Genomic DNA, 14756 nt, shown 5'->3' on the forward strand with positions numbered 1-14756 from the left:
GCAGAATAGTGAGAAGACTTGACAGAAAGACAACAGAATTTGCGTGGTAATGTGTGAGGAAACTCATTATTAAATTGCTGAAATTCTTCGCAGAGACACTAGAGAGACAAATGCCATGCATACTTTGAATTCATATGCTGCAACTCAGCTGGACTGTAAGTGCAACACACTTACATAAAGAAAGTCAAGTCATTCATCTCCATAGGCTTCAATAGCACCATCTTTTTCACTTAGTTTTGTCCACATGATTTACCTTCATTAACTTTTCCATGGCATTATTAATATCCTCTTAACTTAATAGAACTCACTTATCAGTGGAACAGCAGATAGGAAATGTATTTCTTTTTTTTTTTTTTTTTTTATAATTTATATCTTTATTAATTTTTTAACATATTACATAGGAAATAAGTTTTCCTTTACATTTTTTAACAAGCCTTCATTACTGAAATATACAACAACTTTCTAACATAATCCATTGTAATTTGGATTCAACATCTACGTAAATACATACGAAGAAAAAAGAAAGCAGAGGTTTAATTATCTCAAAAGGGAGATTTTACGTTAATCTTCAAGAAAACATCCTACACTGTAATTCCTGCATATTAATTATTCATTCACTTGCTATTGGGGACATTGTTGCAATTTTCCTCTGTTCAATAAAATTTTTTAGCTGTTCTGGTGAAAAGAAAATAATGGTTTTTTGTAAGAAATAGTATTTTTTGTAAGAAATAGTATTTTTTTTGTAAGAAATAGTATTTTTTTTGTAAGAAATAGTATTTTTTGTAAGAAATAGTATTTTTGTAAGAAATAGTATTTTGTTCTAAGGTTATAAGAAATAGTAATTTGCTCTAAGGTTACATTGTAATGGTTTTCTACTTTTATTTTCTATGTACATTGTTTTTATTGTATCACCCACCTGAGTTTTTTGTAAACCGGCATGATGTGCTGCACGAATGTCGGTAAATAAAAGTTAATAAATAAATAAATAAATAAATGTATTTCTTATTGCAATCTTTTTTTTCTTTTGATCGTGTTAAGCATAATACATAGCATTTGCCAGTAATTTTAATTGCTACGTTTTCTTATGTCATTGGGCAGGTGCTTAACTAACACCAGGCACCTAATAGAACAATAGGCTATAGACGATTGTGTTTTGGAGATTTTATTGCATAATTAAAACTCTGCTTAGTGTTCATTGAGCATGCTGCTCTTCCAGATGATTAAACCCAAAAACGCACCATTTGTAACATAACTTGAAATGTATATCTTTTGTTTAAAGTATAGTATAATTATTTGCATTATAACAGTTTTGCAGTGACTTTGCATAAAACAGAGTTAAATATTGGAAAAAAGTCTAAAAAATAGATGTCAACTCATGGAAATGCTGTGAGTTGATATCCGTTTTTACCTTATTGATATTACCTCCCTTATACAAAAATCCTATTCACCTAATCAACAATGGGAGGAAAAAAGACCTCAGAAAGGAGCAAAAAGTTTAATGAACATTGATTGCTAGGCTCTCAATTACTGGTTTAAAAAAAAACAACCCACCTTGTGTGTGTATGTGTGTGTATATGCAGTGCCTGCAAATTTGTAAGTTGCAGGCATTGAGGAGCAGAGCTTTGAAGAGAGAGAAGAGAACCTGCACCTGCCTCCTCCCCAGAAAAGCAGGAGAGAGCATGGCCGAGGCAGAGCCTGCTGCACAGTTGGCCGCACTGACCACCGTCGTACCACGCCAAGCCGCACCTCCCTACAGCCTCAGATGCCCCCCCCCCCCCCCCCGTGGTGACATCATCTGGAGGCGCACAGCTCAAAATATTTAAGGCCGCAACCCTAGGCATCGCGCACCATGTGTCATGCGCCTAAGGAGCGTGACCAAGGAGCAGGCCCCTTGGCGCGCCCCTTAGCATCGCACCTCTATCTCACTGCCTCTGACTGTTATTCCCATCCCCATCCCTCTATACTCCTGCCCTATTCCCCCTTCCCTCACCATGTACTACAAAGCTCCACTACTCACACACTTTCCTAAACACCTATTAGAACATGTTCAGATACCCTATTTCCATTCTCAGACACCACTACCACCAACCTATTACCCACTCACTCACCCATCCCACCCATCTCACCAGACAATTACTACCAATCATGCTCGCACCTCTCACTCAATTTATAGGCCTCATGGCCCTCTCTAATGCTCTTCAATTCACAATCTATAACCAAAAAAACCCCCATACTCTGACTTGCTCCTGGATGAAAAACCTGATATATGTGCTATCTTGGAGACTTGGCTTAAGGACACGGACACAGCCTTGCTCAATCATATCTATGATATTTTCTCCATCCCCAGATCAAAAAAAAGGGGTGGAGGGCTTCTTTTTGCCGCAAAAAAAAGAGTTGAAACTAACCTCACATACTGTCTTTACCGTCCCTAAATTTGAAATTGGGCTATTTAAATCCCCACAGCTTCAGGTCTGCCTCATCTATATACCTCCAGGTCTCCTTGAAAAAAAAACCCTCCGCCATCATTGAATTTATTGCTCAAAACATAAATATTAACACTCCAGCTATCATTCTGGGAGATTTCAATATCCATGTTGATGCAATACCGCTTTCCCCCTCTTGCGAAACCATCTTATCATCCCTCAAGGCAATGGGCTTCAAACAAATCCTAACAAACCCCACACACAAAGCTGGCCACACTCTAGACCTCATATTCATTAATAATGCCATCTCTCCAGATGCCCCTACCTACACTCCTATACCCTGATCTGATCACCACCTTATACAAACAACCCTCTCTCTACAAAATGCAACCCTACAGATACACTCACTATCCACTTTCATAAACCCTGCTCCAAAAATGACCTCACTGCCGCACTTACCAATGACCTACACAAATTAGACGTGTCTGACACCAACACTGCCATTACATCATGGAACTCTTACTAGCAATATCGCCAACGAAATTTGTCCCTTAATTTAAAAAAAAAAAAAAATCAATCACTTTAACACCTCTTAAAAAAAAAATAAAAAAAAAACAAAAAAAACCCCTGGTACACCCCTAAATTCAAAATTATGAAACGTGCACTCAGAAAATTAGAAAAAATCTGGCGTAGAGATCCCTCACCCACACAACTAGCCAAATATAAATACTCCTTACATAACTATCTTTAACAAATCCTCAAAACCAAACGATTTCCAGGCAAAAAGATTCCACGATTTGCAATTCAATTCCAATGCTCTATTTACTTATGTTTCTGAGATGACCAAGATCACCCCCCTGCCCATGCTTGAAGAAGATGCTAAAACCAAAAGTGATGACTTAGCTCAATTCTTTCATGACAAAATAGCAAAGATTTTGACACTATTTTCCACTGCCTACCTCCCCACCAAAACCATCCCAATCAACCCCAGTGCATCACGCAATACTTTCGAGGCCACTGCCACCTCTGAAATCGAATCCATTCTTAAGAAAATCAAACCTGCCATACACCCTACCGATACCATCCCCACTAAACTTCTCCTGACCATCCCCGAAATGAATGCACCTCCCATTGCCAACGTTTTTAACTGCTCTCTAACATTCGGCGAAGTCCCCGGTGCATGAGATCTTCCAGGACCTGCTTCTCCCGCTATGGGAACACTCCCTCTCTATCGCCCCGGTTAACCAGAAGACCGATGGGGTGTACCTAGTACAGCAGACTGTAGGCTCCGAAAAGTGTCAGTTCCCCCACCAGTCAGTGGTGGTTGAGTCAGCACTCAAGAAGACAAAGCGGTCAAAAACCCATGCATCAACTCCTCTGGGTAAAGACAATGGAGCTTGGGATGCCATGGGAGGGAGGGTATATCAGGGATCCATGTTAATAGCCCAGATATTCTCCTATCTCTTTTACAAGACCTAGTATACCTGCAACCTCTGGAAACAAGTCCAGAAGGTGGCAGATGGTCTGGCGCAGCAGCCCCAGGAAACCCGCAGGGCCTTAAAGGTGGTAAACACAAGGTGCGTGCTACCTATGATGTCTTTGAAATGGCGGGGCATGTAGTGGTGGCAGATAATTCTGCCCGTCATCTAACTTGGCTTAGGGCCTCTGTGTTCGTCCTGAGGTTCAGGACTGGCAGGCGGATTTGCCTTGCACCAGAGATAATCTTTTCGGTGACAAGGTCAAGGAGGCGGTCACACAGTTAAAGGTCCACCATGAGACCCTCCAGCATTTTCCTGCCAGGCCCTTGGCCTCTTCCAAGCGATTGCTCCATCAGAGACAGAGGAGACCTTTCTATAGGCCTAGAAAGTACTTCCTTTCGACACCCCCTCCCCCACTCCAGGCCACAGCAAGTGAGCACCAGGGACAGATCCCACCAGCAGTGAGGCCCATGCCCACAGCCAGCACCCCAGGCTAGTCCCACGATGGGATTTTGAATGGCGGTGAGGGGGCATATGCCATTCACCTCTTGTGCCAGGTGGGGTCTGGTTCTGCTTTTTCGCGGACCTGTGGCTGACCGTGACGTTGGATCGATGGGTGCTGTCCATCATCAGGCGGGGTTCTCGGCTGAATCTCATGAGCAGTGGGGTCCTGTCTCGCATCCAGAGCTGCTTCAAGAGGAACTCTTGGCCCTTCTGCAAATCAGGGCGGTGGAACCAGTTTCTCAGGGACAGCAGGGTTGGGGGTTTTACTTCCGTTACTTTCTGATTCCAAAGAAAACAGGAGGCCTTTGACCCATTCTGGATTTGCGAGCCTTGAACAGATTACTAAAAATGGAAAAATTCAAGATGGTATACTTGGGCACCATAAATCCCCTGTTGAACCAAGGGGACTGTCTTTGCTCCCTCAACTTAAAGCACGCATAAGCACACATCACAATCCCCCCAAAGTCACAGGATGTATCTTCACTTTCTGGTGGGGCTACAACATTTTCAGCACCACATGCTCCAGTTTGGCCTCGCCTCTGCGCAATGGGTCTTCACAAAATGTCTAGCCATGGTAGGGGTTTATCTGCCAGCTCGGTGTATCCATACCTGGATGACTGGCTGGTGCAAAGCGACACACAGGCCTGGGGCACTGCATAGTACCATTCAGGTCCTGAAGTATCTTGGGTTTTTAATCAACTACCCGAAGTCAAACCTCCACTTCTTCCTTCAGCTTGCTTTCATTGGGGCCTTCCTGCCACACAACAGAGTGTGTGATGGCCTCCTTGGTGAGGGAGATTCAAATGAGCAACCTGGTTTCGGCATGGCACATGCTGCAACGTTTAGCACACATGGCCACAGCCGTGCATGACACTCCCTTTGCCTGTCTTAATATATGATGAGCCCAGTGGTCCCTGCACTCCCAGTGGTGACAGGCCACCCAGGGCCTCCAGGTCCCTATCCAGGTGTTCTCATCACTCCGGACCTCCCTGATTTGGTGGACATCTCCATTCAACCTAGAGCGGGGTATTCCCTTTCGGACACCCTCGCTTCAGGTTGTGCTGACCACGGACGCGTCCCACCTGAAGTGGGGAGCCTACATTGTTGGCCTCTGGACCCAGAGTTTCTGGACTGCACAGGAGTTGCAGTTCCAGATAAACCTCTTGGAATTGAGAGCATTTCAATATGCCCTATGGGTCTTCCTGGATCATTTGGCTAACAAGGTCATCCTCGTTCAGACAGACAACCAAGTGGCCATGTGGTATATCAACAAATAGGGGGGGTGGGGTGGTTACCAGGTCCTTCCTCCTTTGTCAGGAGGCAGTACAGAGCTGGGCACTGGCGCAAGGGATGCTTTTCTGGGCCGTGTTCCTGGTGGGCACAGATAGCGCCCTAGCGGACTGGCTGAGCTGCACCTTCCAGCCTCACGAATGGTCCCTGAAACAGGAGTTAGCGGATCGGTTCTTCCATCTCTGGGGGACCCCGGACATGGATCTGTTCACCTCCCCCAGCAATGCGAAGGTGCCCCAGTACTGCTCTCTGACCAGGTTGGACGATGTGCCACACATGGGTGCCTTTGCAATCTATTGGGGGATGAGCCTTCTGTATGCCTATCAGCCTCTTCCAATAGTGTTGAAGACTCTCCTGAAAGTTCGCCAAGACCAGGGATCATGATCCTTGTTGCCCCTCATTGACCATGGTAGGTAAGGTTCCTGCTTCTGCGGCAACTGTCAAGGCAGAATCTGATCCATCTGGGGACGGCTCTGGACCTCCTCATTTCAGAATCAGGGCAGACTGCACCATCCCAACCTCCATGCCCTGCCTGTAGGCAGGTTGGGGTGGGGGGTGCAGGGATCTGTCTGCTAGAAAACATTGCTAGTTGCTCTCCCACCTTCCTTGAGATCTTAAGTTAGATAAAAGACAATGTGTATTCTCCTCAGAAATAGACTTATTTAGCAGGACATAGCATTTAGCAATTAACAATTCCTATCTTTAACATTCTGGCTACTAAGCAACAGTTTTCTTTAAAGAAAGTTCTGTATCATGGGTGGTAACAAAACATGCCATAAACTTTAGCCTGCTTAAGGTGCTAACATTTATGACTAATTTACTTACCCCTGATTCAAACTTTCAGGCAATTCCTCTGTTCGCCTCTGAAGCAGGTTCCGGTTGGAGTGCTAGAAAACATGGGCAGGAGAGAAGCTTGCTTCCTGGCTTGGCTTGCCTTGCCGGCTGTCTGGGCTGGTTCTCTCCCTTCGGGATAGCAGGGAAATTTGGTCGGTCTTGGACCCTCCTCTTGCTTCCAGGGACCCCTCAGCACTGGTTCTCGCTTTCAGGGTTTTCTTCCCGGGTTTGCTTTCAGGAATTGGGACTCTTCCTCCTCCGAGGGTTCAAGCCTGGCCTTCCTGCTCCCTTTTTGGCTTCTGGGTCACTCTGCCAGGAGGTTCTTCTTTCTGCTGGAAACAGGATGCAGGGCTTGATGGACCTTTGGTCTGACCCAGCATGGCAATTTCTTATGTTCTTATGCTTGGTGTGAAGGTAGCAGACTTCACAAATCATCATGGTAGGATTTTAGAGAGTGCTGGTGAGGAGCCGGCTGTTATGGTGCATATGGGACACCAGTGACATAGGAGGGTGCAGGAGGGGAGGTTCTAGAGGCTAAATTTAGTCTTTTCAGTAGGAAATTAAAATCCAGACCCTCCAAAGTTGCATTCTCATAAGTACTCATTGTTCCACACACAGGACACCAGAAGAAGGCTTAGTTCCAGAATCTGTGTGTTGATGAGGTTGTGCTACATGAAAGAGTTGTGCAGCAGAAATGGCAGATAGAGGACGAGAATGGAAGGCCAATGGAAAAGGCACAGAAACAGAGTAGAGGATACATTGTAGGCAAGAGGAAGGATGAGAGTGTACTAGGGGAAGTGTTGTGTTTTTCCAGTATTTGTCCAATAAAAACCTTTTTTTGAGGGGGGGAGGAAATAGGTGCTTTTTGCATCAATACTGTTTCATTGGTGGGTGTTGGATAAAACCTAAAAACAGAAGCCCTAAATATATTTAGATCAGATGATTCCAGTATTATGTGTATTTGAATAGATATGTATGGGCATGCCCCTAGGCAGAGAGTAGAATCTCAGTGGCACATCTATAGGGGCTTCTCTTCATGCACACTCTGAATATTATTTTTGGGAGTGGCCGTGATGAATGTGTTTTCTTTTCGTTGAATAGTTTGTGAATATCTGCTTTTATGACCTTTGCCATTTAGTTCTTTGGACCTACTTGCCCACCAGAGATGATAAAGAATTTGAGCGAATCATTCCCACTGTGTCAATGCTAAATTTTCCCAGGTCTTTGTTCAGCAAGGTCACATTGAGTATCTTTTTTGCGCTTTGCCACAGTATCTTCTAGCAATACCTCTGAGAAGACAAACAAATAATACTTTCACATTAATTTCATATCTTAAGCCATGCTATTTTTTTTAATACTGTCTAGCTTGCATTAATGATGATATCACATCACATGATGCTATCAAACTGGTGCAAGTCTTTGTGTTCTCTATGAATGATGTAGTAACACTTGGTTGGTCACAGCATATTCATATAATTGCTGAAATTTTAGTTACATTTTTGACCAATGTGGTTTCTGGGGAACAAATATAGGTAAGTGGGAAGAAAAAACAGATTGTAGAAAGAGAAATAGGAAGGTCTAGACACTGAAGATTTTTTTCAGTTTGAAAAATAAGAAATGCTATAAGCCCAAGGTTGCATCTGTACAAATTTTCGGGAAAACCAGTTTCCAGAATGTGAGGAATAAGCCAGATTCTGTAGGCAGAAAGCATGCATTAGTATCTGCATTCTTTACAAGTATGGAAATATTTTCTAACAGCGTAATTTAAGTGCACTGTTTTCTATGTATATCAGGTGAGTAGGAAGCTTCATGCAGGTGAAGCTGCTTAATCAGTCAATCAGCCTATCTGATTTGATTATGTAAAGAACCATATGTGACCAGGTGCACAGAGTGTTTAATCTGACTATTTATTTACCAATCATTGGCTTATGAATGATGAGTAAATGCCTATGAATCTATGCTTTCTTTTCATTTTGAATTTGACTACATGTTGATATGCAACTTGTCCAATATTTAATAGCCACTCAAAATGTGGTTTAATTTCTTGACTTTTTATTTTTGTATTTTTTTAACACTTTTTTTTTTTCTTTTTCAAGACTCCATGGCTTTGGAACACAAGACAATGCTGGTATAATTACCCATATCAGGTAAAGGTTACTCTCTTAGTAGCAGTATGTACTAAAGACAGTATAGTCAGAATGGATGTTCTTTTCAAATTAATTCCTCTCTTCTATCTTTCTGGAAAATTATTTTGAAAGCTATGCTCAATCGTAGAACTTTTATGTTCTGACTGTTAGAAAGAAAAACAAAAGTCTTAAAGCAAGCCAGTACTGGAAAATGCTTTTTCATAAGTTTCACCTGCAAAACAGGATAAGTAGTGTCTGTCTACACTTGTACATCTTAGTGAAAAACATAATTGCAAAAATGGAAAATTATATATACTGTTAGGATAAATTGTGAGGGAGATAATACAGCAAGTCCCAGTGTTTGATACAATACATGAACATCTGCTGACCACTTGTAAAGAGAAGTGGCTGTTAACAAATTATGTCCTTTCTTCATGAAATGAATGGGGGGAAAAGGCAATTTCACTGTCAGTGGCTTAGGTGCAGGTTTCTTAATTTTATTTTATTTTAGTTTGTTCAGATTTGATATGTACCAGCATGTGTGATCCAGAATCTTGGGCCTGCTGTAAAGTACTATATTTTATTTTACAAAGAAAATTATATTATCCTAAAAAAACCAAGACCCCTCTAACTAGGAGTAGTCTAGTGGTTAGAGCACTGGGCTGCAAACCAGGGAAGCCAGGAATCAAATCCTGCTGCCGCTGCTTGCAACGTTGGGCAAGTCACTTTACCTTGCATTTGCCTTAGGTACACATTTAGACTGTAAGCCCTTTGGGGATAGCGACATACCCGCAGTCCCTGAATGTAATCTGCTTTGAAGTGCCTGAAAGGCAGAATATAAATCACATTAATAAAATAAATAAGTAACTTTTTTCATTCGCTCCCTAGAGCATGCACAGTTTTCTGCCCCATATTTCTAATGGCATTTCCATCTACGGAACTTTTCTTGTGAAAGCTGTACAGCATTTAAATAGGAGAGCCGACATCAGAAGCCTTCTGAAATCCTTACTCTGTCATTCATTGCATATATAAAATGCAAGTTTATTATTGTATCATCACAAAGGTACTGACCACAGGACTTCATATTTGAGTGCTGGCAACATGGGTCGGCCTGGTGGCTCAGTAGCAGTGCCATATAGATGTTACCTGGTTTGAACACAGAGTCAGGTCTTCCACTGCTTGGGTTGACTAGGGTTGCTGTGAAGACTGCATTCACAGCCCCCGGGGGTGAAGAGAGGAAATCATGGTCATCACTTAATGGTGACACGTAGTGACTGTGTTCAGGGCCCATGATTACTGGCTCCCATCCAGTGACCAGACTAGGTATATTTATGGGTGGGTAGGAAGAAGGTATTAAAACAGGGTTAGTTGCAAATGAAGGTTAATTGCATCAGGATACCTACCCTGGTTCCCACTAGGGGAAACTTTCAGGTTAGGGCCAGTGTTGCATGGAGGTGGATCTTTGCTGTTTTCGGGGGGGGGGGGGGGGGAGTTACAGCGGCACAGGGAATTTAGTCAAAATTAATGGCAGGATTAATGCAGCATCTTATAAGAAAATATTGGAGGAGAATTTGCATTCAACAGTCAGGAAGCTATGCATTGGGGGCATTTGGACTTCCCAGCATGACAGTGGTTTGAAACATTAAGATCAAGTCGACCCTTCAATGGCTACAGCAGTAGAAAGTGAAGTTTCTGGAGGAGTGAGAGGTGAAATCTATTGCCTGTGGAGGTGATTTGTATTGCCTACACGGGAGAGCCCTTGAACTTTTACAGCTTGGTGAACGCCGCTGTTTCTGATGCACGATGTAACTGGGCGAAACCGGAAGCAAGCCCCATAAGATCGGACTTGCGTGTGGCATGCAGCCAAAGCCGCGCGTGCCTAAGGGGCACGCAGTTAAGGCTGGCTTAGCCTGTCTTTGCCTGGAATTTGCTTTGGATTTGTTGCAAAATATTCCCCTCAGGTAGGATTCTTGTTTTTCCTATTCTCCTCTCAGCCCTCCATTTAAAGAGTAAACTCTATCATTTCCTGGCGTGTAGCCAGATGGACTCAGAACGAATGGGTATAGTATGCTCGTGCTAGCAGTTGGAGACGGATCTGATGTCAGTACGGGTATATATACCCCCACAGGAAGCGTAGCAACTCAGTAATTTCCGTCTCCAAAGCAGTTTGGAGAGCCTGCATGCTCGCTGAGCGTGTTTTCCAAATCTACTTTCTATTTTCTACATTCTACTTTCTTTCAACTACAACTTCTACAACATCGAGCCCCGCACTCCTGCGGTGATACCCTAAGGTCCCTCCCCCAGTAGAGTTTCCCGGGGTGATTTCCGTGATCCCCCGGAGGTTTAAGTCCTCGGTCCGGTGGCCGAATCACGGCAGGGACGTAGCCCCCGGGCGAGGTTCGGGTGAGGCATACGAGGCGCCTCGGTCCCAGCATGGACGAGGCAGCGGGTGCATATTCTCAAACGCGGCGGTGAAGGTACTTGCCCTCTCCCCCGCAGCTGGAGACCGCCCGGGTTCCAGCCGGGAAGCGCCGAGGATCAGGTAAGGCGTACATCTCTTATTTCTGGTCTCCGAGGAACAGAGGATCGGCGGCGTGGCATGCCATGGAGGGTGCCATTTTGTGGGCCTTGTTCAGGTATTGAGCGCCCGTAATAGGCGCAGCTCTGACTAAGCGTATATTATATTCCTCATTGTGCGTATATTGCCTTATTACTGAGAGCATATTGCATACCACTGAGCGTGTATTGCTAACCGCCTATTGCTGAGAGCATATTGAATGCCATTGAGCGTGTATTGCTAGCCGCATATTGCTGAGAGCCTATTGAATGCCATTGAGCGTGTATTGCTCACCGCTTCTTGCTGAGTGCCTATTGAAAGCCATTGAGCGTGTATTGCTAACCGCATATTGCTGAGAGCCTATTGAATGCCATTGAGCGTATATTGTTAGCCGCATAGGGCTGAGCGCTTGTTGTCTATATTGCTGCCGCATATTGTTATTGAGCGCCTGTTGTATTAGCGCATATTGCTGCCGCATATTATTAAGCGCCTGTTGTATTGAGCGCATATTGCTGCCGCATATTATTAAGCGCCTGTTGGGCTAAGCGCCTATTGCTGCCGCATATTATTATTGGGCGCCTGTTCTCTTAAGCGTATATGGTGGCCGCTTTTCATTCAGCGCATACTTTTCAATGGAACAGAACGCCTCAGCGTCTTCAGCAGGGGCGCCGCCTGCCTCCGGCATTAAAGCCCTCGGCCTCTGCTCTGCATGCCAGCTTAGAGCCACGCACAGTGAAGAGCCAGACTCCCTATGTGCCCAATGTGAGGAGGCTGTGGGACCCTTGGGCCAGGACCAGTCTCAGCCACGATTTGCTGACAATTCCCCAGGGGCTACCCCGGATTTAGCGGGCAGTCTCGACCAATCGGGAATCCCGGGGACCTTGTACCCCGGCGATTAGAGGCTGCTTCAATTTCCTGGGTGGATCTCTTTAAGGGGATTCATGCCTTTGTACAGATGCAAACGGCTTCCCGTCCAGGCCCTGCGGTTCCTGTTGTTCCTGCTGTTCCTACTGTTTCTGCGGTGACTGCGGTGGCGGCTCCTGCGGGTCCTGTTCCTGGACCCTCACGCCCTTATCGTGAGCGGGACCTTCCGCCGCTGGACAGTCCAGATCAGTCAGACCAGGAGGTTTCACCGGACGAGTCCGAACTCCCAGACGAGGGGGAGCTTCCCCCAGGGATTGAGCGATATAGAACCATGAGGCTGTTCTTCCCCCAAGGAGGATCTCTCCGACCAGGTGTCTCAGTGTCTGGCGGAGTTGGATATTACAGGTCCCAGCGCTACGGTGCCCTCTGCGCAGAACCCCCTGCTGGAAGGTCTTCGTCCTACAGCCCGCCATTTTCCATTCTTGCAAGCAGCACAAAAACTGATAGATTTAGAATGGGCGGCACCAGCGGCTTCCTTCAAAGGGGGCCGGTCCCTGACGGGCATGTACCGATTGGCACCAGCTATCCAGGACCTGCTGGCATGCCCTCAGGTGGACGCCTTGATTAGCACGGTGGTCAAGCGCACTACCATTCCAGTTGAAGGGGGGACGGCCCTCAAGGAGCCTCATGACCGGCGACTGGACGCCATTCTGAAACAGACCTTTGAGGTGGCAGCTCTATCTTTGCGGATCGCAACCTGCTGCACAGTGGAAGCTACCCTGGCGAGGCTCCTGTCCTTGAACGCTATCATCCCAGTACCTGCCTGGGAAGTGAATTCTGGACATTATTCCATTTATTTCATGGTACCCAAGAAAGGAGGCACCTTTCGGCCCATCCTGGACCTCAAGTCAGTCAATCGATACTTACAGGTCCCGAGGTTTCGCATGGAAACTCTGCGCTCCGTCAAGACCGCAGTACAGCCAGGAGAATTCCTCACGGCATTAGACTTGTCGGAAGCCTACCTGCATATCCCGATCCATCCGGATCATCAGCACTACCTACGCTTCAAGGTTCTGGGTCGCCACTTCCAATTCCGGGCTCTGCCCTTTGGATTGGCCACGTCACCGCGGACCTTCACCAAGGTGGTTGTCGTGGTAGCAGCGGCCATCAGGCGGGAAGGAATTCTGGTCCATCCCTACCTAGACGATTGGCTGATCAGGGCGAAATCACGAGAGGAGAGCCATCGGACAACCGACAGAGTGATCGCCCTTCTGGAAAACTTGGGCTGGGTGATCAACCTCAGCAAGAGTTGCCTTCAGCCTTCCCAGTCACTAGAATACCTGGGAGTACAGTTCGACACCCAGGCAGACACATTCAGTCTCACTGCCAAGAGAAGGTTAAAACTCCAGACGCGTATCCAGTACTTGATGGGAACCAGTCGGCCCATAGCTTGGGATTATCTGCAGGTTCTCGGTCTCATGGCATCCACCCTGGAAGTGGTACCTTGGGCAAGGGCCCATAGGAGACCTCTGCAACACTCCCTGCTCTCTCGCTGGAGCCCCCGTCTATGGAATTATTCCACGCACCTACCTCTGCCTTCCAGAGTATGGACCCAGTTACGGTGGTGGTTGCAGTCCAACCACATGAGCAGAGGGTCGAAGATGTCCTCCCCAACGTGGACTCTGCTCACCACAGATGCCAGCCTGAGCGGCTGGGGTGCACACTGCGAAGGACTTACCGCACAAGGGCGGTGGAACAGGGAAGAGTCCGCGTGGAATATCAACCGTCTGGAGGCTCGGGCAGTCCGATTGGCATGCCTTCGATTTGCTCACAGACTGAAGAACAGAGCAGTCAGAGTGATGTCCGACAACGCCACCACAGTGGCATACATCAACCGTCAGGGCGGAACCAGAAGCCGACAAGTATCTCTGGAGATCGCCCCACTGATGGCTTGGGCAGAGGCGAATCTTCAGGACATCTCCGCCGTCCACATTGCCGGGAAGGACAACACCACGGCAGAGTTCCTCAGCAGAGAAAGCCTAAATCTGGGAGCGTGGCAGCTGTCACCCACAGCCTTCCAGATGATTGTGGATCACTGGGGGATTCCGGACATGGATTTACTGGCGGACAAGTCCAATGCTCAAGTACCCAGATACTTCAGCCGCAAGCGCGACCCGTTCTCACACGGAATCGATGCCCTGGTTCAGCCATGGCCTCCAGGGACTCTGCTATACGCCTTTCCTCCGTGGCGTCTGCTGGGCACCATCATCCACAAGATTCAGAAACACCGGGGCCTAGTTCTTCTAGTGGCACCAGACTGGCCAAGAAGACCCTGGTATGCGGACAGGAGAAGACTACTGGCAGGGGAGCCCCTTCCCCTGCCTCCTCTCTGGGACCTTCTACGTCAAGGTCCCATCCTCCACGAGGATCCAGCTCAATTCTCTCTTACAGTCTGGCCATTGAGAGGGCTAGACTGAAGAAAAGAGGTTACTCAGAGCCCCTGATAGATACACTCCTCCGAGCATGCAAGTTTTCCACTTCCCTCACCTACGTAAGGATCTGGAGAATATTTGAAGCATGGTGCGACACTCATGGCACCAATCCACATGCGACCACAATACCTAATGTTCTGGATTTCCTGCAAGATGGGCTTCAGAAGGGTCTCTCCCTCAGCTCCATC

General features: G+C 46.4%; 1 protein-coding gene across 2 annotated transcripts in view; it reads left to right on the forward strand.

Annotated features, from left to right (window-relative positions):
- CERS6 (ceramide synthase 6) overlaps positions 1 to 14756 on the forward strand; it is a 373746-nt gene that overhangs the window by 285326 nt on the left and 73664 nt on the right. For both annotated transcript variants that reach the window (XM_029605674.1, XM_029605675.1), the window contains exon 5: positions 8626 to 8676. In XM_029605674.1, the coding sequence (XP_029461534.1) occupies positions 8626 to 8676 (51 nt within the window). The remainder of the gene's footprint in view (positions 1 to 8625; positions 8677 to 14756) is intronic.

This window comes from Rhinatrema bivittatum, chromosome 6, assembly GCF_901001135.1.
Source record: "Rhinatrema bivittatum chromosome 6, aRhiBiv1.1, whole genome shotgun sequence".
In the NCBI taxonomy this organism is placed as follows: Eukaryota; Metazoa; Chordata; class Amphibia; order Gymnophiona; family Rhinatrematidae; genus Rhinatrema; species Rhinatrema bivittatum.